Source organism: Hyla sarda, chromosome 2 (assembly GCF_029499605.1).
Source record: "Hyla sarda isolate aHylSar1 chromosome 2, aHylSar1.hap1, whole genome shotgun sequence".
Classification (NCBI taxonomy): Eukaryota; Metazoa; Chordata; class Amphibia; order Anura; family Hylidae; genus Hyla; species Hyla sarda.
Window position 1 is genome coordinate 443,942,086 of NC_079190.1, and position 24,054 is coordinate 443,966,139.

At 42.3% G+C, this 24,054-nt stretch overlaps 1 protein-coding gene across 4 annotated transcripts in view; it reads right to left on the bottom strand.

Annotated features, from left to right (window-relative positions):
- ST3GAL6 (ST3 beta-galactoside alpha-2,3-sialyltransferase 6) overlaps window positions 1-24,054 on the bottom strand; it is a 179,944-nt gene that overhangs the window by 60,319 nt on the left and 95,571 nt on the right. For 3 of the 4 annotated variants that reach the window (XM_056559307.1, XM_056559306.1, XM_056559308.1), the window contains exons 3-5: window positions 20,790-20,889; window positions 17,407-17,481; window positions 4,494-4,559 (exon numbers count right to left, since the gene is read on the bottom strand). In XM_056559307.1, the coding sequence (XP_056415282.1) occupies window positions 4,494-4,559; window positions 17,407-17,481; window positions 20,790-20,889 (241 nt within the window). The remainder of the gene's footprint in view (window positions 1-4,493; window positions 4,560-17,406; window positions 17,482-20,789; window positions 20,890-24,054) is intronic. The other variant, XM_056559309.1, reaches the window with a different exon arrangement.

A 24,054-nucleotide genomic window follows, 5' to 3' on the forward strand; every position in this document is an offset into this window, starting at 1 on the left:
TCATCCCCCTGGATTTTATTTTACTACAAATAAAAATAACTACCGTATATACTCGAGTATAAGCCGACCTGAATATAAGCTGAGGCCCCTAATTTCACCCCAAAATCCCAGGAAAAGTAATTGACTCGAGTATAAGCCTAGGGTGGGAAATACATCATCCCCCCTGTCATCATCCAGACCCCCGTCATTAACACCCTCATCATCATCACCCTGTCATCATCCCCCCTTCATCATCACCGCCTGTCATCATGCCCCCTTCATCATCACCGCCTGTCATCATCCCCCCGTCATCATCCCCCCGTCATCATCCCACACCCCCCCTTCATCATCACCAGCTGTCATCAGCCCACCCCCCCTTCATCATCACCGCTTGTCAATGTCTGATTACAGTGGTCTTCAACCTGCGGACCTCCAAACTCCGGGCATGCTCGGAGTTGTAGTTTTGAAACATCTGGAGATCCGCAGGTTGAAGACTACTGCGGCCTTCGACATCATCCAGACCCCCCCCACCCCCTTTAGTTTTGTACTCACCTCCGCTCGGCGGGACTTTAGGGTGAGCTGGTCTGGGCCATCTGTGCTGCAGGGACCATCCGGTGGGGAGGGATAGTCGATCCGGGCTGTCCATCTTCACCGGGGGGGCCTCTTCTCCGTGCTTCTGGCCCGGAATAGAGACGATACCTTGACTTGAACGTCCCTGTGCGTCGTCGTCAAGGCAACATCACTATTCCGGGGCCGGGCCCGAAGCGCGGAGAAGAGGCCCCCCCCCCGGTGAAGATGGACAGCCCGGAACGACTATCCCTCCCCACCGGACGGTCCCTGCAGCACAGATGGCCCGGACCAGCTCACCCTAACGTCCCGCCGAGCGGAGGGGAGTACAAGACTAAAGGGGGGGGGGGGGGCTGGATGATGGAGAAGACCGCAGTGGTCTGGGAGTTGAAGTATTGAAACATCTGGAGGTCCGCAGGTTGAAGAACACTGAGGGCGGAGAGTTCACTCGAGTATAAGCCAAAGGGGGTGTTTTCAGCACAAAAAATCGTGCTGAAAAACTCGGCTTATACTCGAGTATATACGGTACACTACCACTTTGCTTTAATTTCTGTGTAACACCTAAAGGGTTAATAATCTTCCCAAATGTCATTTTGATTACGTTGAGGGGTGCAGTTTTTATAATAGGGTGATTTATAAGGGGTTCTTACATACAGGCCTCTCAAATCTACTTCAGAACTGTACTGGTCCCTAAAATATTTTATTTTGAAATTCTCTCTCTAATTTTGAAAATTGCTGTTAAACTTCTTAGCCCCGTAATGTCCTAAAAAAGTAAAACAACATTTAACAAATGATGTCAACAGAAAGTAGACATATTGTAAATGCGAATTAATAACTAGAGTAGAGAATCTTGAAATCGGAAAAATGCTAAATTTTTTTATTTTTCAAACAAAATTTACCACTAACATTAAAGGGGTATTCCAGTGGAAAACTTTGTTTTTTAAATCAACCGATGCTAGAAAGTAAATGATTTGTAAATGACTTCTATTAAAAAATCTTAAAGGGGTATTCCAGGCAAAACCTTTTTTTTATATATATCAACTGGCTCTGGAAAGTTAAACAGATTTGTAAATGACTTCTATAAAAAAATCTTAATCCTTCCAATAGTTATTAGCTTCTGAAGTTTTCTGTCTAACTGCTCAATGATGATGTCACGTCCCGGGAGCTGTGCATGATGGGAGAATATCCCCATAGGAACTGCACCCGGGATATGAGTGATCAGAGAGCAGTTAGACAGAAAACAACAACGCAACTTCAGAAGCTAATAACTATTGGAAGGATTAAGATTTTTAATAGAAGTAATTTACAAATCTGTAACTTTCCGGAGCCAGTTGATATATATAAAAAAAAGTTTTGGCCTGGAATACCCCTTTAATCCTTTCAGTACTTATTAGCTGCTGAATAGTACAGAGGAAATTGTTTTCTTTATGGAACACAGAGCTCTCTGCTGACATCATGACCACAGTGCTCTCACAGTGACATCTCTGTCCATTTTAAGAACTGTCCAGAGTAGGAGAAAATCCCCATAGCAAACATATGCTGCTCTGGACAGTTCCTAAAATGGACAGAGATGTCAGCAGAGAGCACTGTGGTCATGATGTCAGCAGAGAGCTCTGTGTTCCAAAAAAAAAATAATTTACTCTGTAGCATACAGACCCTAAAAAGTACTGGAAAGATTTTTTTTTTTTTTTAAAGAAGTAATTTACAAATATGTTTAACTTTCTGGCACCTGTAGATATAAAAAAAATGATTTACCACGGGAGTACCCCTTTAAAGGGGTTCTCCGGTGCTTAAACATCTTTTCCCCTATCCAAAGGATAGGGGATAAGATGCCTGATCGCGGGAGTCCCGCAGCTGGGGACCCCCGGGATTATGCACGCGGCATCCCGTTTGTAATCAGTCCCCGGAGCGTGTTCGCTCCGGGACTGATTACCGGCAACTACAGGGTGGGCGGCGTGTGACGTCACGCCTGCGCCGGCGTGTGACATCACACTCCGCCCCTCAATGCAAGTCTAAGGGAGGGGGTTGAAAACCGTCACGCCCCCTCCTTTAGACTTGCATTGTGGGGACAGGGTGTGACATCATGAGGGGGGCGGGGCTATGATGTCACGAGCTCCCAGCTCCAGCGTCCGGAACAGTTTGTTCCAAACTCTGAGAAGCGGAGTACCCCTTTAAGGCCAAAATTGGCCTGGTCCTGAAGGGGTTAATATAAGGCCATAAAAATATCCCAAAAATGGATCACACCACAGTTTACAATTTATTTTTTAATATGCCCCAGTATGGCACAGGGAAGGGGCTATATGCAAGCATTACAAGCTGAAGAAACAAAACAAAAAAACATACATTGAGATAATGGGCGATTGTTTATAGAAAAATCATAGCAGATCACGGGCACTAAATAACTTCACAATCCAGAATAAAAGAGTGTTGGTGTATTTTTCTGTGTACATACTGTATTCAAGCCAAAAGCCACAAAGAGATTCTATATGCTGTAGCGGAGCTTAAATTAGTTATGGTGAAGCTGCAGATGGGCGCGTGATGTACTGGGATGAGATATTTGACAGCAGGTGGAGAAGCCACATGTATTAGACTAGCAGTGCACACACAGTTTTGCTCATTATTTTTACTAAAACCAGGGGTAAACCCAAACGCAGAGAAAAGGTGCAAATTGTTCTATTCTAGTTTTGGAATCCGTAGGTTTTAGAAAATATACTGACCAAAATAATAACCAAAATACTTTTTGTGCACGTAGCACATAAGTAATTTTCATTTTTTTTCTATCCCAAGGCACTGTGAGCCAGGTAATACAATTATGGAGGAAAACTATCAGTATATAATTATTTTTTAGGAAATTGTATTACGTTTTCAGAGAGACTACATTTGTGGAGGACAATTGTATTTCCTTTCAGTCTGACCACAGTGCTCTCTGCTGACACCTCTGTCTGGCTAAGGAACTGTCCAGAGCAGGATAGGTTTGCTATGGGGATTTGCTCCTGCTCTGGACAGTTCCTGACATGGACAGAGGTGTCATCAGAGAGCACTTTGGTCAAACAGAAACGAAATTCAAAAAGAAAAGAACTTCTTGTGGAGTATACAGCAGCTGATATGTACTGGAAGGATTACATTTTTAAATAGTAGTAATTTACAAATCTGTTTAACTTCCTGGCACCAGTTGATTTAAAAAAAGAAATGTTTTAACACTGCACCCAGCAGCCCCATGCCACACGTGATCACACTGTAAATCTGTTTTGGATAGTTATCATTTCAGCCCTGTACCAAGATGGCTGATGCCAGATGACACACAAGTTTGAATATCCCACCATCTAGCCTCTAGCAGTCTGCAAAGACTTCGAGTAGAGATGAGCGAACTTACAGTAAATTTGATTCGTCACGAACTTCTCGGCAGTTGATGACTTATCCTGCATAAATTAGTTCAGCTTTCCGGTGCTCCGGTGGGCTGGAAAAGGTGGATACAGTCCTAGGAGACTCTTTCCTAGGACTGTATCCACCTTTTCCAGCCCACCGGAGCACCTGAAGGCTGAACTAATTTACGCAGGAAAAGACATCAACTGCCGAGCCGAGAAGTTCGTGACGAATCGAATTTACTGTAAGTTCACTCATCTCTAACTTCGAGCATGAAGGGGTAGTACATTCCTTCCTAGCTCTCACAAATTATACCGCTCATCATGTCCAGATTGTTGCTTGCGTGCGTCTTCCTGAGATGGAGGTAACAACAGCCCTGGGACTAATAACACAGGTTTCGGCTCTTTGTCACACCTACAGATGTGCTGCCGCACACACGTTGGAAAATCTATTATTTCTTAGGAAATTTGTAAATCTTGTTCTTTATCCACAACATTTATACACATGTTAAAACATTTTGAATGAGGTCTTTACAAAACAGCCCAGTCACAAAAAGACCAGAGAACTTTACAATGATCACTTACTTCAAGAGGATGTGGAACTTTTCATTGTAACAAGACTTGAATTCGTTGGCTGGGTCTGTGGGTAACCTGGAAAGAAGGAAACAACTTTTACACCCATGAACAACATGTACCCAACAATGAATTCATGTTAGGAACAGTTTCTAAATAGGATTAATATTAGCTTTCAAAAACCTTAAAGGGGTACTCTGCTGCTCAGCGTTTGGAATAAACTGTTCCGAACGCTGGAATCGGGAGCTTGTAACGTCATAGCCCCACCCCCTCATGACGCCCTCAGGCCTCTCCCATAGACTTACATTGAGGGGGCGGGGCTATGAAGTCACAAGCTCCCGGAGCCGGCTCCAGCTTTTGGAACAGTTTGTTCCAAATGCTGAGCAGCGGAGTACCTCTTTAACATCCTTCCTACTTAATTAATTAATATGTGTACAATGCTTAAAATACAAAACATCTCCTAACTTTTATATCTTAGACACCAAATAGACTGCAATAGGCATAAAATAATTTACAATAAGGTTTTCAGTCCAAAACAGATAAAATCAACTGGTGCTCAATAAAAATAAGCCCTTACACAGCATAATCATTGTAACAATCACCTGGATGGCGTATGCTGCTGTTCACTAGAGGCACTGGAAAAGGTCCTTAAAGGAAATATGTCCCCTCTAGGTCATGTTCAGAGCTCAAGAGTCCAGGAGGAGTTATCAAGCCTCAATATGCAGGCCTCCTCACTTTGCCACCCCTCTCTGTGCTATGTGGTTGATGTACCCAAAAGCTGTATATCAACCAGTGAAGGCAGGGAGAGGTGGGAGAGGGAAGAGGCATGAATGCTGCAGCTCCGCAACACCCCCTTGACATCTGAGCTCTGAGCATGATATACAGAATCTTCCATGAGAGAGTCCACCGACCCCTCGTATTTTTGTAAATATTTTATTCTATCTTTTCATGTGAAGAAATGAACCTCTGCTACAATGTAAAGTATTAAGTGAAAAGCCTGTATAACAGTGTTTAACACCTTCACTCTTTGGTGATTTTAAATTTTTGCACCTTTTCCTCCTCATCTTCTAGAAATCATAACACTCAATTTACCCCCTAAAAATCCATGTTCTTTGAGCAAACAATCTTACTTTGTAATACCATTAATAAATTCACCACAAAATCTATGGCGAAACAGGAAAAAAAATTATTTGTGGGACAAAATATGCAGTGCAGTTTTGGGTAAAAATTGCACATAAAATTTATTCTGTAGGTCCATACAGTCCAAGGATACCCAATTTATATAGGTTGGATTTTATTTTACTACAAAAAAAAAAATAACTACCGTATATACTCGAGTATAAGTTGACCCGAATATAAGCCGAGGCCCCTAATTTCACACCAAAATCCCAGGAAAAGTTATTGACTCGAGTATAAGCCTAGGGTGGGAAATACATCATCCCCCCTGTCATCATCCAGACCCCCATCATTAACACCCTCATCATCACCACCCTGTCATCATCCCCCCTTCATCATCACCGACTGTCATCATCCACCCTTCATCATCACCGACTGTCATCATCCCCCCTTCAGCATCACCACCTGTCATCATCCCACACCCCTCCTTCATCATCCCCTTGTCATTATCCCACACCCCTCCTTCATCATCCCCTTGTCATCATCCCACACCCCCCCTTCATCATCCTACACCCCCCCATCATCCCCCTGTCATCATCCCACACACCCCCTTCATCATCCCCTTGTCATTATCCCACACCCCTCCTTCATCATCCCCTTGTCATCATCCCACACCCCCCCTTCATCATCCTACACCCCCCCATCATCCCCCTGTCATCATCCCACACACCCCCTTCATCATCCCCTTGTCATCATCCCACACCCCCCTTTCATCATCCCCTTGTCATCATCCCACACCCCCCTTTCATCATCCCCTTGTCATCATCCCACACCCCCCTTTCATCATCCCTTTGTCATCATCCCACACCCCTCCTTCATCATCCCCTTGTCATCATCCCACACCCCTCCTTCATCATCCCCTTGTCATCATCCCACACCCCCCCCTCATCATCCCCCTGTCATCATCCCACACACCCCCTTCATCATCCCCTTGTCATCATCCCACCCCCCCCTTTCATCATCCCCTTGTCATCATCCCACCCCCCCCCTTTCATCATCCCCTTATCATCATCCCACACCCCCCTTTCATCTTCCCCTTGTCATCATCCCACACCCCCCTTTCATCATCCCCTTGTCATCATCCCACACACCCCCTTCATCATTCCCTTGTCATCATCCCACACACCCCCTTAATCATTCCCTTGTCATCATCCCACACACCCCCTTCATCATCCCTTTGTCATCATCTCACACCCCCCCTTCATCATCCCCTTGTCATCATCCCACACCCCCCCTTCATCATCCCCCTGTCATCATCTCACCCCCCCTTCATCATCCCCTTGTCATCATCACCACATGTCATCAGACCCCGCCCCCCTCCCCTTCAACATCACCGCTTGTCAATGTCTGATAGAGTGGTCTTCAACCTGCGGATCTCCAGATGTTTCAAAACTACAACTCCCAGCAAGCACGGGCAGCCATCGGCTGTCCGGGCTTGCAGGGAGTTGTAGTTTTGAAACATCTGGTAGGTCCGTAGGTTGAAGACCACTGCGGCCTTCCACACCATCAGACCCCCACCCCCTTTAGTTTTGGACTCACCTCCGCTCGGCGGGACATTAGGTTGCGCTGGTCCGGTGCTGCAGGACTGTCCGGTGGGGAGGTCGTCCGGTGGGATAGTCGTTCCGGGCTGTCCATCTTCACCGGGGGGCCTCTTCTCCGCGCTTCGGGCCCGGAATAGAGGCGTTGCCTTGACGACGACGCAGAGGGACGTTGCTAATGAACGTCCCTGTGTGTCGTCGTCAAGGCAACGTGACTATTACGGGGCCGGGCCCGAAGTGCGCAGAAGAGGCCCCCCCCGGTGAAGATGGACAGCCCGGAACGACTATCCCACCGGACGACCTCCCCACCGGACAGTCCTGCAGCACCGGACCAGCGCAACCTAACGTCCCGCCGAGCGGAGGTGAGTCCAAAACTAAAGGGGGTGGGGGGGGGGGGGGTCTGATGGTGTGGAAGGCCGCAGTGGTCTTCAACCTGCGGACCTCCAGAGGTTTCAAAACTACAACTCCCAGCAAGCCCGGACAGCCGATGGCTGCCCGGGCTTGCTGGGAGTTGTAGTTTTGAAACATCTGGAGGTCTGCAGGTTGAAGACCACTGAGGGCGGAGAGTTCACTCGAGTATAAGCCGAGGGGGGTGTTTTCAGCACGAAAAATCGTGCTGAAAAACTCGACTTATACTCGAGTATATACGGTACATGCACCCAAATTAATACATTTAAAAATTTCCTATTCTGATCCCTTTAACTTTTTTATTTTTCCATATACTGGGCGGTATGATCTGAAGCTTTTATCGGTACCATTTTTGTTTTGATTGGACTTTTTGATCACTTTTTATTCTTTTTTTTATGGTATAAAAAGTGCCCAAAAATACGCTATTTTGGACTTTTGGATTTTTTTTTTTACGTGTACACCATTGACCATGCGGTTTAATTAACAATATATTTTTATAGTTCGGACATTTACGCACGCGGCATATATGTTTATTTTTACCACATATGTTTATTTTTATTTACACAGTTTTTTTTTAAATGGGAAAAGGGGGTGATTCAAACTTTTATTAGGGTAGGGGATAAACCACATTTATTAACACTTTATTTTCACTTTCTTTTTTTGCAATGTTATAGCCCCCATAGGGGACTATAACATTGCACGCACTAATTTCCTACACTGATCACTGCCATGCAATAGCATGGCACTCATCAGTGTTATCGTTGCTCGACTGCTCCTGCCTGGATCTCAGGCACGGAGCAGTCATTCAGGGATCGGGCAGCCAGGAGGCAGGTAGGGATCCTCCAAGCTGTTCGGGATGCCACAATTTCACTGCAGCGGTCCCGAACAGCACCACTGAGCTAACCGGCAAGTTTGATCGCCGCGTATAAAGGGTTAATGCTGGCCATCAGCCCGATCGGCGATGTCCGGCATTAGCCGTGGGTCCCGGTTGCAACCGGGATCCACCGGGTATGATGTGCGCGTCATACCTCAGGAGCCGCATATGGATGTTAATGAACGTCCATTTGCGGCAAGGGGTTAAGGATCAGAGCATTTTTTGCACATCTGACCACTGTCACTTTAAGCATTAATAACTCTGGAATGCTTTTACTTATGAATTTGATTCCGAGATAGTTTTTTCATGACATATTCTACTTTAACATAGTGGTAACTTTTCATTGATACTTGCATCATTTCTTGGTGTAAAATTCCCAAATTTCATGAAAATGTAGATTTTTTTTTTTTTACTTTGAAGCTCTCTGTTTGTAAGGAAAATAGACATACCAAATAAATTATATAATGATTCACATATATAATATGTCTACTTTATGTTTGCATCATAAAATTGACGAGTTTTTACTTTTGGAAGACATCAGGGGGCTTCAAAGTTCAGCAGCAATTTTCCAATTTTTCACAACATTTTCAAAATCTGAATTTTTCAGGGACCAGTTCAGTTTTGAAGTGGATTTGAAGGGCCTTCCTTTTAGAAATACCCTATAAATGACCACATTATAAAAACTTCACCCCCCAAGGTATTCAAAATGACATTCAGAAAGTGTGTTAACCCTTTAGGTGTTTCACAGGAATAGCAGCAAAGTGAAGGAGAAAATTCAAAATCTTCATGTTCTCGTAGACCCAGATTTTGAGGGAAATCCCCCCAAAATTTGTAACCCAATTTATCTCCATCAAGGAAATATCTCATATGTGTATGTAAAGTGTTCTGCGGGCGCAGTAGAGGGCTCAGAGGGGAAGGAGCGACAATGGGATTTTGGAGAATGAGTTTTTCTGAAAAGGTTTTTGGGGGGCATGTCACATTTAGGAAGCCCCTATGGTGCCAGAACAGTAAAAAAAAAAAAAACACAACAACATGGCATACTATTTTGGAAACTACACCCCTCAAGGAACATAAGAAGTGGCACAGTGAGCCTTAACACCCCACAGGTGTTTGACTACTTTGTTAAAGTCGAATGTGTAAACAAATTTTTTTTTTTCAAAAAATGTTGGTGTTACCCAAAATTCATTTTCAAAAGGGGTAACAGGAGAAAATATCACTCTAAATTTGTAACCCCATTTTTTCTGAGTATGTAAATACCCCATATGTGGATGTAAAGTGCTCTGCGGGTGAAATACAATGCTCAGAAGAGAAGGAGTGCCATTGAGCTTTTGGAGATTATTTGGTTGAAATAGAAGTCGGGGGCCACGTGCATTCACAAAGCCCCCATGGTGCCAGAACAGTGGACCCCCCCCATGTGACCCCATTTTGGAAACTACATCCTTCACAGAATTTAATAAGGGATGAAGTGAGCATTTACACCCCGCTGGCGTTTGACTGATCTCTGGAAAAGTGGGCTGCGCAAATGAAAAATTAAATTTTTCATTTTCACGGACCACTGTTTCAAAAATCTGTCAGACATCTGTGGGGTGTAAATGCTCACTGCACCCCTTGTTACATTCATGAGGGGTGTAGTTTCCAAAATAGGGTCACATGTGGGGGAGTCCACTGCTCTGGCACCATGGGGACTTTGTAAACACACATGGCCTGCAATATTGGACACATTCTCTCTCCAAATGCCCAATGGCACTCCTTCTCTTCTGAGCATTGTAGTTTGCCTACAGAGCACTTTACATCCACATAAGGGGTATTTCCATACTAAGAACAAATGGGTTTACAAATTTTAGGGGACTTTTTTCTTTTTTTCCATTGTGAAAATGAAAAATGTAGAGTAATACCAGCATTTTAGTGAAAATTTTCAATTTTTTCAATTTTTACATCCTACTGTAACGAAAATTCGTCCAACAACTGTGGGGTGTTAAGGTTCACTATACCCCTTGTTACATTCTGTGAGGGGTGTAGTTTCCAAAATGGGGTAACATGTGGGTATTTATTGTTTTGCATTTATGTCAGAACCACTGTAAAATCAGCCACCCCTGTGCAAACCACCACTTCAGACTCAAATGTACATGGTACGCTCTCACTTCTGAGCCATGTTGTGTGCCCACAGGGCACTTTACGTCCACATATGGGGTATTTCTGTACTCAATAATTTTGGGGGTCTTTTTTTCCCTTTTACCGCTTGTGAGAATTAAAAGTATAGGGCAACACCACCAGTTAGTGTTAAAAAAAATGTTTTTTTTTTTTTACATCAATCAGAGGTCCAAGCAGGCGTTATTTCTTAGCTTAGATGCCGAAAAGGCCTTTGATAGACTGGGGTGGCCGTTTCTCTTTGCTACCCTCCAGAAGTTTGGGATCACGGGCAATTTTCTAACTGCAATGCGGGGTCTTCTTTACTCCTCTCCTACTGCTACTCTCAAACTTCTTCATGCACCTTCTCCAACCTTTCCTTTGTCTAACGGGACCCGTCAGGGTAATCTGCTGCTCCCCCCCCCCCCTGGTTTTGCCCTATGCATTGAGCCTCAGGCTGCCATGATTAGGGGGGATCCAGACATCACTGGCATTCCCTTACATGATAGAGTATTCAAGATTTGCTTATTTGCTGATGGTGTACTTTCCACTCTCCCGTCCTTTGATTTCTCTCCCTAACCTTTATAAGATTTTCATGCCTATGGTGTGGTTTCTAGAACAAATGCATATTTGCATATTGCTGTAAAAATAAGTCAAGAAAATGAGAAAGATGACAGGTAATTGCACCAATGCCTGAAATTATTGGTCTGCCCTGAGGGTTAGTCTCATTTTTATGTATCTTGGGCAGATAATAGAATGTTGGAAGCTGAATTTTAAAAAAACAACAAAAAAATTACCAAACTCATTCTTATTTAAAATATGGGATTCAAAAGCTGATTGTATAATATTAATATATTCAGAAAAATATGGACATAACATCACAGTTCCAACATATGGACATAATGACAACACGCAGTTGCTACAGATTTTTCACCTGTTCAGACACGGTGTGAATCACCTACCAAAAGTGCCTTATTGGATTGAGATCTGGAGACTGTGGAGGCCATTAGAGTACAGTGACCTCATTGTCATGTATGAGATGATGTGACATGGTGCATTATCCTGCTGGAAGTAGCCATCAGAAGATGTATCCACTGTGGTCATAAAGGGATGGACATGGTCAGCAACAGTACCCAGGTAGTCGTATTTATGCCATTCTCAATTGGTACTAATGGGCCCAAAGTGTACCAAGAAAATGTCCCCCACAACATTATAATGTACCACCACCACCAGCCTGAATTGCTGATACAAGGCAGGATGGATTATTGTTTTCATGTTGTTTATAAGAAAACAAGTTTATCTTGGTCTCATCGTACCACAGGACATGGTTCCAGTAATACATGTCCTTAGTCTTCATGGCTTCCGCAAACGTTTGTGGGCTTTCTTGTGCATCATCTTTAGAAAAGGCTTCCTTTTGGGAAGACAGCAATGAAGACACATTTGATGCAAAACAGCTCACCTGTATCGCAGTCCTGCAAATCCAATCCGCAGGGATACCACCTCCACTAGCGCAGTAACAAAAAAAATCTTATAAATAAAATGATCCAGCAAAAGGTTGCAGTTAAAATGTCTTGTCTTCATAAATCTTCATAAAATCGAAAGCACTTACAGCACATCATTGTTTAAACCCCAAACGCCAACATGTTTCAGATGCAGCCAGGTTTGGTCTGAGCACTGACAGGCTAACCCCCAATCCTTCAACCTCTGCAGCAATGCTGGCAGCACTCATATATCTATATCCCAGAGACAGGAGCCTGTCCTGTGAAACCGCTGTATGGTCTTGCCCATTGTGTTGCAGCTCAGTTTCAGGGTCTTGGCAATCTTCTTATAGCCTAGGCCATCTTTATGTAGAGCAACAGTCCTTTTGTTCAGATCCTCAGTTTTTTTGCCATGAGATGCCATGTTGAACTCGCCATTACCAGTTTTAGAGTGTGTAAATTCAAATTAAAGACACTTGTTCTCCATTAACCCCTGAGACATTGTTACAGAAATGAGTCACATGACACTGGAGTAAGAAAATGGCTACTTAGGCCCAATTTGGACATTTTCACTTAGGGGTGTACTCTCTTTTGTTGCCAAGGTTTAGACATTATTGGCTGTGTGTTGAGTTATTTTGAGGGGACACAACATTAAACACTGTTTTACAGGCTGTGCACTCACTACTTGTACATTGTAGCAGAGGGTCATTTCTTCAGTGTTGTCACATAAAAAGTGGGAGATTTATCAAAACCTGTCCAGAGGAAAAAGTTGCTGAGTTGTCTATAGCAACCAATCAGATAGCTTCTTTTATTTTTAAAAAGGCCTCTGAAAGAAGTGATCTGATTGGTTGCTAGGGGCAACTCAGCAACTTTTCCTCTAGACAGGTTTTGATAAATCTCCCCCAGTATTTACAAAATTGTGAGTGGTGCAGATACTGTAGAGGTGACAGATTCCCTTTCAGCCTAAACCTAGTCACCTGTACTAATCCTGGACAATCCCTATTTATCACAAACATTCTGCATTGGAAGTTGTCTAAAAGGATATGTTTGGATTTTTAGTGAGGATTTAACACTGAATATCTGCCAGAAATACTAATAAAACAGCAGAATGCCTGTTAGTCAATTTCGCCCTTCACAATGCAAAATTTGTTGGAAAATATACAATACAAATCTTAGATATCTTATGATAAACGTTACTAGGCTGAGCAACACAAGGTAGAAAGGTGAAGAAGTAGAGAGTCCAAGTACAGAGCCATGAGGTAAACCAACCATAGTGGGTAAGAGATGGCGTAAAAGGTAGAACACACTTTACATCTGGCCAGATGAGCATGAGAAAATCCAGAAGAGCAAAGTGTTAGTAATAATCTGCAGCATCAACACCTGAGATTAAGTTAAAGGTGTTATCAGACCTTTAGACACCACAGCCGATCAGCTGCTTGAAGAGGCCAAAGTGCTCATGCAAGTGCCCCAGCCTCTTTAATGTTTACTTCAATTGCTAAAATTTTAGTAGCAGCGATGAAGAGATATCATGACTGTCTCCTGCTCACTTGACTGGGCAAACACTGAAGTTCCTTGCACCACTGAGGAGTCCATGCAAATACTGCAGTCTCTTCAAACAGCACATCAGCATGGATGCAGAGAGTCAGACCCATTGCCATTCTAACTTTGATGGCCTATCTGTAGGATTGGAAGACCCCTTAAAAGGAGTTAGGAGAGGTAACTTGACAAGTTATCAAGTGTTCAGATCGAAAAAGTCCTTAGGACAACAAACCACCACCACCAAGAACCAAAAGTTGAAGTGTCAAGATTTGAGCAAAAACTTGAGACAAATTCTTTAAGGGACCTTTAAAAGTGAGAAGACATTTCCAGCATAACCATCATCTTATTAAATATCAAAAGCACATCTATGCCAGAATACAATAGGTCCAGGGTACTTTCACACAGATTGTTGACAGCAGAACTAAGAGCTAAGAATTATTGTACCAGCTATAAGAAATAACTGCATGGAACCCCCATGGAAATTTACCCCTGGTGCAGATTTTATATCCATAGCATTATGTTGCAGGTACACTGTGGATTTGCATTGTATTTTCCCCAAGGAGGAAGTTTACGTCCACATTAAATACATAGTGCTGCAGAGTCTGTCGCTGGAACGCTGCAAATCTGTGTCAAAATCTTTAACCACAGATTTAAAATACATCGATTATTTTTATTGACATTTCTGCATCTACAGACACTGTGGCAAATTTGCACCAAGCTGTTTGGCCAACAGAGCTGCTAAAATAATAAATAGTTATAAGAATGCTGTATTTCGTTCCACTCTGTGGGGACAGCCGTCACGCCCCCTCCCATAGACTTGCATTGAGGGTGTGGAGCGTGACATCATGAGGGGACAGGGCTATGACATCACGAGCTCCCGATGCCGGCTCCAGCATTCGGAACAGTTTGTTCCAAATGCTGAGCAGCGGAGTACACCTTTAAATGAATTCATGGGCAGACTGGGTCAACTACAGCCACTCTCTTTTTTTAGAGGCTATCCAATTAAACAGAGGACAGTCCTGAGGGGGAGACATTACCCTTTGTGATATCAAAACCATATGCAAAAAAGGTGTCTTGTTGACATTTGAAAAGTTTCTATTGATCAGTACGTGGGTGCTGAGACCCAACCAATCTCTAGAACGAGCAGGGAGAAGCGCTCAGATAAGAATTTATCTCTAAGTCCCTCATCTAGCTGCAGGATACGGATTTTATGGAAAGTCTATAGAACCTATCTTCAGCAGAGAGAGGCAGGGATAGAAGCGATTAGCTAAGTACGGTACTTCTCCTTGCTCGTTCCTGTGATTGGTGGGGGTCTCAGCATAAAGACCTTCACCAATCAACACGTTCATTCTTTTTACGAAATCTATGACAGTGTTTCTCAAGTGTGGTCCTCAAGTACCCCCAACAGGTCATGTTTTCAGGATTTCCTTAGTCTTTGATAGGTGATATAATTATGTTCAATAAATCAGGCATCACCACAGTTATATCCTTAGAAAGACTAAGGAAATCCTGAAAATATGACCCATTGGGAGTACTTGAGGACTGCGCTTGAGAAACACTGATCTATGACATGTAAAATTTTTGTATTTTAAAAGACAGTAACATTTTAAACATTTGCCTGCCCACCACATTTAAACAATATGAATGTATATAAATTATTTACATGGATTGTTTATTTGGTATCCAATGGTCATGCCGATACAGATGAACTTAATTTTTCACTATTTGTGCGGGAGCAATGTGAATATTCTGCATTTCAATTTGAATTTAACAAGACAAAATCATCAAAACCTGTAATCATTTCAATTTGCATACACATTTGCATATCACTTATGTAAAATCAGCAAAAAGATGACAGTGTATGTAAAGTCCCAACATTGTAATCTAAAAAGGAAATCTAAAGGTTTTAAAAATTAAAGCTATCGAAGAACAGGACCATGCACATTTTTTGCATTCAGTATATAAGGTGATTTCAAAATATATATATAAATCAACATTGATCAGCATAATGGACAGCAGAGAGGGGATTTTCACATGCAGTAGGTTAGTACATAAAAAGTTATGATGGGATTAAAAGTTTAGTAAATGTCTGTTTTATAGATATTATAACAATAAAGGTTATGGTACAACCATTTTCTTGTTTTCTCCACATTCATAAAAAAAAATAAATAAATAACAATGTGAATTAGTCTTGTTCAAGAATACTTTTCTTTCATGTGGCTACAGCTCCTATGCATATCCATGTGTTTCCATGGTTACAAACTGGAAACAAACTCTGCAAAGTCTCATCCTGTAGTCATATTACCATATTTCCCCTCCTTCTTGCTGAACTTCCATTGAAGGGAACCTGTCATTACTTTCATGCTGCCTGACCCACAAGTCATCAGGGCGGTCCCCGGTGGCTTCTGCTTGCCGATAGCTTTGAATGATGGATCTTTGTCTGGGTATAAGAACACATTTATCAGTCAAAGTCGGGGGGGCAAGCAGAAGCCACCGGGGGCAGCCACGATGACTGGTGAGTCTTAAAGAGTTTAAGTGATGACAAGTTTCCTTAAAGGGATACTCCGCTGCTTAGCATTTGGTACAAACTGTTCCGAATGCTGGAACCGGGAGCTCGTGACGTCATAGCCCCGCACCCTCCTGACATCACACCCCGTCCCCTCAACAGCTGCCACGCCCCCTCCCATAGACTTGCATTGAGGGGGCGGGACGTGACTTCATTAGGGGGCGGGGCTACGATGTCACGAGCTCCAGGTGCCGGCTCCAGCATTCGGAACAGTTTGTTCCAAATGCTGAGCAGCTGAGTACCCCTTCAGCCTTCCAGTAGAGGCCATATGGAAGCGATGGCTGAAACTATGCAGGCTTTGATTGTAGACTGTTACCATGGAGACGCATAGGCCTCTATATAGTAACCTTTGCACATTAAGGGGGAGAATTGATAGCGCTGTCCAATATGAAGATTCTCTTTGCTGCCCATAGAAACAGAATGATACATCTTCACCTTAAATGCAAGCAGACTAGAGTATTATTATATATTTTTTGAATTTAGGTGGAGTAATATGAATTTTTGCAAGGGTGGACTCACCCTTTAAAAAACTATGTGCTAAAGGATACCCTTTAGCATGTTAGCAATTCTGTAGTAACAATGAATAGACAGTCACAGAAATTGCTAATTTACACTTTGCTTTAACAAACTAATGCCCCAAAAATACATCTGTAAGCCAAAAAAAAAATACAGATGCAAAATTCTAACCAACATTTACAAGGAAGAGACATAGGGGGGAATTTATCATTAGGTTTCCAGCCTTTTATTGGCATGCAATTGTTGCATATTTTGTGAAATACAACTTTTCAGGTTTGCAGTTGTTGCCTATTTATAAAAGGTCACATATATTCGTACAAACCCCTCCAAAAAAAAGTCAAAAGTATACACCAGGCCAGGCACGGCCTGTCTTTTTTTCAGTTCAGGAAGTGTGTACCTATGCAAAAGTGATCAAATTATAAATTTCCCCCATAAAGTGCCATTGGTGTCTGTTGTGACTGATTTAACAAGCAATAATGTTTGCTTAGCTGAAAAACTATTAATGACAATACATATGTAAAATCCCCCCAAGTCTGTTAAATGAAATGAAAATAAATAAATAAAATGATGGAACATTACGCCAGGACCACAGAAGAAAAGCAAATAAAAATGCATTAATTCGGGTGAATATTGTGAAGCATAGGAGAAAAAGGATATTTTTGATTATGATAGCATTTTGATGACAGAGTCTCGTTTCATATACCTTAAGGAATATCTCACAGATTCTGCGGTCGATGGTTTGAGTGTGCTGTAATGTTCTTGTGGAGACACAATGGACCTGCCCATATAGAAATTTCATAAAATACAGAATTGAGACAAAGGGGAAAATCGGTTTCTGTAATAAGTGTTCACAAATAAATATTTATCATAGATACATGAATTATCACATCTTTGGGCTGAGATTACTCTGAAACATCATGGGAGACTAAACGTGCTGGTCTTTAGCGGTCGGGGCAAACGGCACCAAAGCCTTATCTGCATCTCTTTTTAAACTCTCATGTCTCAGCACTGGAGGAGTCAAAGGGGTAATCAGGCGAAAGACTAGTTGGAGAGAGGGTTAGTAACAAAAAGAACAGTCTCTTACCTTCCTCACTCCAATGGCCTACCAGTAAAACTAAGCTCCACTGCACCTCCAGGTTTGGGGACGTGATGTCACACACCTGCTCAGCCAATCAGCGGCTGAGGCGGGACATTGCTGCGGCCGCTGATTGGATGAATGGGCAATGTGACATCACATCGCCCAAACCAAGGGTGCCGGCAGTGTGGGAGCGAGGATGGTAAGAGAAAGTTTTTCTCAACTAACCCCTTCCTGACCAGAGATGTTTTTCGCCAGACTAACCTTTCACCTAATGAGAGGTATGTACGCAATCAGGGTCAAAAGCACTATACAGCCATGCCCTTTATACCCAAAAACCTGCTGACAGGGTTAATTCATATGTGATATGTTAGCACCAATGAGCAATCTAAGTAGTTCTATAAACATATGGCACATACTGTATATGGAAGATAAGATACAACAGCCACAGATATTAAATACAAAAAAAATGAAAATGCATTTTATGCTGACATAATAGAAACAAACCAAATAAAAATAAAAAAATACAAATAAGTTCACTTTACATTGTCATATTTTTAGACTATCATGCTTTTTGTTTGCAAATGAAAAACTAAAATCACATGTCTGCACCTCCTCATGTCCTTAGCTCTGTTCAAATTATTTTGGTTTATTAAAGGTTTCTGTGTAAAGTGAGTTAGGCAGAAACCAAGCGCAGACAGATAACCCTCCGAGATCAAACATGGACGTAACGCTCGTTGCTATGAAAGCTTAACTGACCCCAGGACTGGGAATTTCCAATAGTCCTTGGCCTTTCACGAGGAGGCTCAAAAACAATGGAGACATATTTACAGACATAATGTACCAAAGAAATGACTGAGCCCAGAGGGCTGGTATGACAGCTTGCAGAATTTGTTAAGGCTGGCTGTAAACTTTGGGCAAGTAACATATTGAAATAGAAAGGAATTGCAGTTTTAATAGAGGTAAAGCTGTTCAATAAAAGGAAATTACTTTTAAAGACAAAAGGAAAACATGTTAAAATGTTCTTGGGAACTGGGAGAATTGTCTCAGGATTCTGTGTCTAAAAATGTGTGAGTCCGACTTCAACAGGGGAAACCACACAACAAAAACCTGCATCCATCCAAAAAAGCAGGGAGATTTGCATCATTTGGTAATGCAATAAATAAAAAAACAGACTAAATGTAGAAAACAGAATATGGCAAAGCAGATAAATGGGGTTTATTCATCTAAGGGCTCATTTACGCACACCTGCCCCTCCGGCTTTGGACAATTTTGACAATTTTTTTTTTTTTTGGGGGGGGGGGGGGGGGGGGGGGTTGGGCTATGTCGGATTCTGGGGGGCTTGGCTTGCTTTGCATGCTATGTTTCTCTGTCTGGTATCGGCCACTGCCACAAAGTCATTGTCATTAGTAACCGCAGTATCCAAGGCATTTGACCCATTTATTCCCCATGATGCCTTATCATATAAGGCCCAACCATAAGGCATCACAGGCAAAAATGCTTTGATCAGTTGCATATTGCTTTGTGATAAATAGGATTCCAAACTATCACTTTTTAAAGTCCCTCAGAGGGATGAGTATATGAAAATTAAAATCGAATACTTAAACTTCAATTCCTAAAAAAGTTACAGTATATTTTATACAGTGATCCCTCAACTTACAATGGCCTCAACATACAATAGTTTCAACATACAATGGTCTTTTCTGGACCATTGTAACTTGAAACCAGACTCAACATACAATGCTATGGAATCTGCAAAACGTGTCAATGGCTGGAAGAACCAACCAATCAGTATGGATATTTCACTGGTAAAACCCCTGTATTCCTAAAGTGCATGCACTGACTGGTGTCTGGTAGCGCCCCCTACAGTACAGGGAGGTATTACATGTTCTGTACAATTTACATCTGACAGGGTTAGCTGCTCCTTTGTACATCAGATGAGGGCGGCTCCATTTTCCTTAATTTTTTTTTAGGACATTACGTGTTCTGTACAGGACCCTGAAGAAGCTCCTGTCCTCTACATAGACCAGTGTTTCCCAAAGATGGTGCCCCCAGCTGTTGCAAAACTACAACTCCCAGCATGCCCGGACAGCCTTCGGCTGTCCGGGCATGCTAAGAGTTGTAGTTTTGCAACATCAGGAGGCACCCTGGTTGTGAAACACTGACATAGACAGTGATTTACAGCTCCCAGCAGATCTTTCTTAATTTAATATGTAAGGATTTGCTTTATCTGTATTAGTTATCTACTTATTTATCTTTAATCCTCACTTTTTTCCTATTTTTTTATGACATTTTGGGGCTTCAGAACCAATTACCAGGTTCCCATAGAGTTATGGTCTCAACATACAATGGTTTCAACATACAATGGTCGTCCTGGAACCAATTAATATTGTAACTTGAGGGACTACTGTATATATGTGTATATATATATATATATATACACACACACACACACACTATATATAAATACATATACACATACACACACAGATATATATATATATATATATATATATATATATATGCACTAAAAAGGTTAAGAAAAAAAAATTATACATATTTTTATTAGGACAGTCATACTGATAAGTAGATTATTACAATGTTTACCACACAAAAAAAAAAAACTGTGGGAAAAAATATTATTGGCAGGATTTATTTTTTATTTTTGCATCATTAATAATAATAAAGACAAAATCAATACACGCATAACACTTACAAATCTTATACATTGGCAGACAAATGGGGAAAAAAAAAGTTATGACTCTCATAGTTGGATAAAAATGCTTAGTCCTTGAACTACAAGATAGACTGGTCCCTAAGGGGTTAAATAATTGTGGCCTCCCTACAAAGGGAATGAATATTATGAAGAACACTTGATAGAGGACATAAAAGTGCACGTGTTTTCTTCTACACATATACACTTAAGGTAAATGAAGTATACATTGTACATTACATGCCATCCTGAAATTAAAAACGAAATAAATAATAAATAAATAATACAAAGAACTTACGTTGAGATGGTTTTCTTTTGGACAAATATATGTAGCATGAAATGGAGCAAAGCTGCAAATACTATTCCAACAAACAGGAACTTTCTCATGACTAAAAAACCTGAAATAAAAGAACAAGTGCGATATTGTTAGACATAAATTAATAACAAATCCCTCTGAAAATGATCCATGTTAAATATCCCTCCCTTAAATATCCAACAAATCCGCAGGTATATCGTCACCCTGGTCTGGTATGGATATGTAGGATATGTCATAGAGGTCTGATAAATGTGCAGTCTACTGATATACACAAAAAAAAAAAAAATAATTGTACAATTACTAGCTATTACATCTATCTTATAATTAAAGGGGTACTCCACTGCTCAGCATTTGGAGCAAGCTGTTCCGAACGCTGGAGCCGGCACCGGGAGCTCGTGACGTCATAGCCTGGCCCCCTCATGACGTCACGTCCCGCCCCCTCAATGTAAGTCTATGGGAGGGGGTGTGACAGCTGTCACGCTCCCTCCCATAGACTTGCATTGAGGGGGCTGGGTGTGACATCATGAGGGGCGGAGCTATGATGTCACAAGCTCCCGGCGCCGGCTCCAGTGTTCGGAACAGTTTTCTCCAAACGTTGAGCAGCGGAGTACCCCTTTAGGGTGCGTTCCCACAGGGCGTATACGCAGCGCAAAATTTATGGCAGCAGGGGGAAATACGCTGCGTATTCCTTGCTCACTATACACACAGGGCTTTCCGGCGGCAGCCCTATGTGTGTAGTGAGTTTTGGAGGCGGGGCCGTGTGCCGGCGCGTCTGTGACGCCACACAGGTGAAAGTAAGAGCACCCTTAAAGTAAGAGCGATGGGTTTCCCAGGAGATGGAAAGACCTAACAAAATCACAAGTTTATGTTCCGGGCACCTAGTAAACTACTGAAAAATGTAAATGCACCTGTGAAATACCAGAACTGATGGAAGCACAGACACAGAGACAAGCACTAACATTTTATTCATGTAAAGATTTATATTACAAGGTTTGGAAACAAATTACATTTATTTGTAATATTAAAGGTAGTTTTGAATTTACCCCATTATGGGGGAACAATAACTTGGTGGAATTTAATAAAGGGATTGACAACAACTTTTGGAAACAAAGGGGAGTTTTATTGGTTTTGCACCTTTTTATTCAAGGAAACCTTATTCCCTTAGACAATTTGATGTTATTGTATGATTTGGAACCTAACAAGAAATTCTGGTTTTCTCAGTTAAATCGAGCGGCGTCGTTCACAAATGACAGAGATACATTAGATATACCGTATTTTCTGGCGTATAAGACCCCCAACTTATACAGTTAAAATATCTATCGCGATGTACGGTATCTTACCAGTGATTGGCTGGTTGCTGTTACAAAGCCTGCTTGGATTGGTCAGCTCTCCCTGTCTCCAAGACTATCAGAGTGGTACATGCCTCTTTCACCCGTCTGGCCCGTGCTTGTATCCTATTAAAGTACCTCCTTCTCTGCCTATCAGATCTTGTACATGCGCCACCCTTGTTTCCCATTACCGTACCTCCTTCTCCGCCTCTCTGATCTCGCAAATGTGCACCACCGCAGCCTGTCAGATTTCGCACATTTACGCCTGCGCCAACTCAGATCTCGCACATGCGGTGCTTCACTGCAGTCCTCAGGAGCGAGATCTGAGAAGCAGAGAAAGAGGTACGGTAATAGGATACATACAAAGGCGGGCCGGATGGGTGAAAGATGCGTATTTTTCTGGGCACAGCACCACTCTCTCTATGGCAGTATAGTTCTCCCACATTAGGTTATCAGCATAGTTTCCCCCACATTAGGTTAGCAGTATAATTCCCCCATATTTGGTTGTCAGCATAGTTCCCTCCACATTAGGCTGGCTGTATAGTTCCCCCACATTAGGCTGGCAGTATAGTTCCCCCCACATTAGGTTGTAGTTACCCCACATTTGGTAGGCAGTGGCCCCCACAGAGATACAGCCTTCAGCCATATACAGTGTATGGCTGGAGGCTGTATGTCTGTGTACTGCCCCACTTCAGTGCTCCGACCACCGCTCCTCCGGTTATGGGTCATGAGCTACTGCTATGGCCTATAGGCCATAGCAGTAGGTCCGGGGACCGGTGGTCAGAGCACCAAAGATGACGTGCCGCTGGTAACTTACCATGTGCACGTCCTCACTGCTCCGCTCGGCTGTTTCTACGGGCGCACGCACGGGACGTCAGTGTTGTCCCTGCGTGTGCTACAGGGATGTCCCGAATGTGATGGGGGAAATTAATGCCACGTTGCCACTGTATCCATACCCTGGGCGTCCCAGCCAACTTAAGCACCCGCCCTATAAGACGACACCCGGCGTATAAGATGACTCTTGATTTTTGAGAACATTTTCCTGGGTTAAAAAGTCATCTTATACACCAGAAAATACGGTAGTTTACCACAGTTCAATCACATTTATAATGGATCCCTAAGGTACAGCTAAATACGCATGACTTATTAACAAAAGCTTGATCAGAGAGACTTCTGTGGGGTTTTAGGAAAAGATCAAAAGTAAACGGGAAAGAGACACTGGGAGTATAGATGAACAGACACAGGTTAAAATCTCAAGGAATGCTCTTGCTTGTTCTACAAACAAGAGATTCCAGACATATATATTGCTTCTATTATTCCCCTTTATATTTGTGGAAAATTACCTAAATGTAAGAATGATTCAGTCTGTCCTAAGTGTCCTGTACTGGATGCTAATTTGAGTCACCTTATTTGGGATTGTGTTAAGGTTAGAGAATTTTAGAATGCTATTAAAAGAGTATATATCAAAAATATATTTGACGTTGAGTTGATCTCATATAAGGTGTGTCATTCTTGGGGATACAACAGACGCTGGCATCCTGAGCAATCTTTTGGGCAAAGTATTCATAATGGCTAAACATTAAATTATGGGGAAATGGTTTGACCCACTCAAAGAAAAAATTGAGAGCATTTGAGAAGTCATGGGGATTATGGGTTTGAAATTTTATTAAACTATTTTCTTTTGTCCCTCCCCCCCCCCCCCCACACACACAGAGGCAGGGAGGGGGTTGGCAGGGAGGGTGGGATGGGGCGTAATTACCTACTTGTTGGATTATAGTGAATTCATATTTATCTATAAATATATGCTAAAAGGAAGATTTATCAAATCTTCTATGAAGGAACAGTGGATCAGTTGGATAAGATTTTAGCTTTCCTTTAAAAAAATAAAAAAAGGCCTTTGAACAATGAAAGCTGGAATC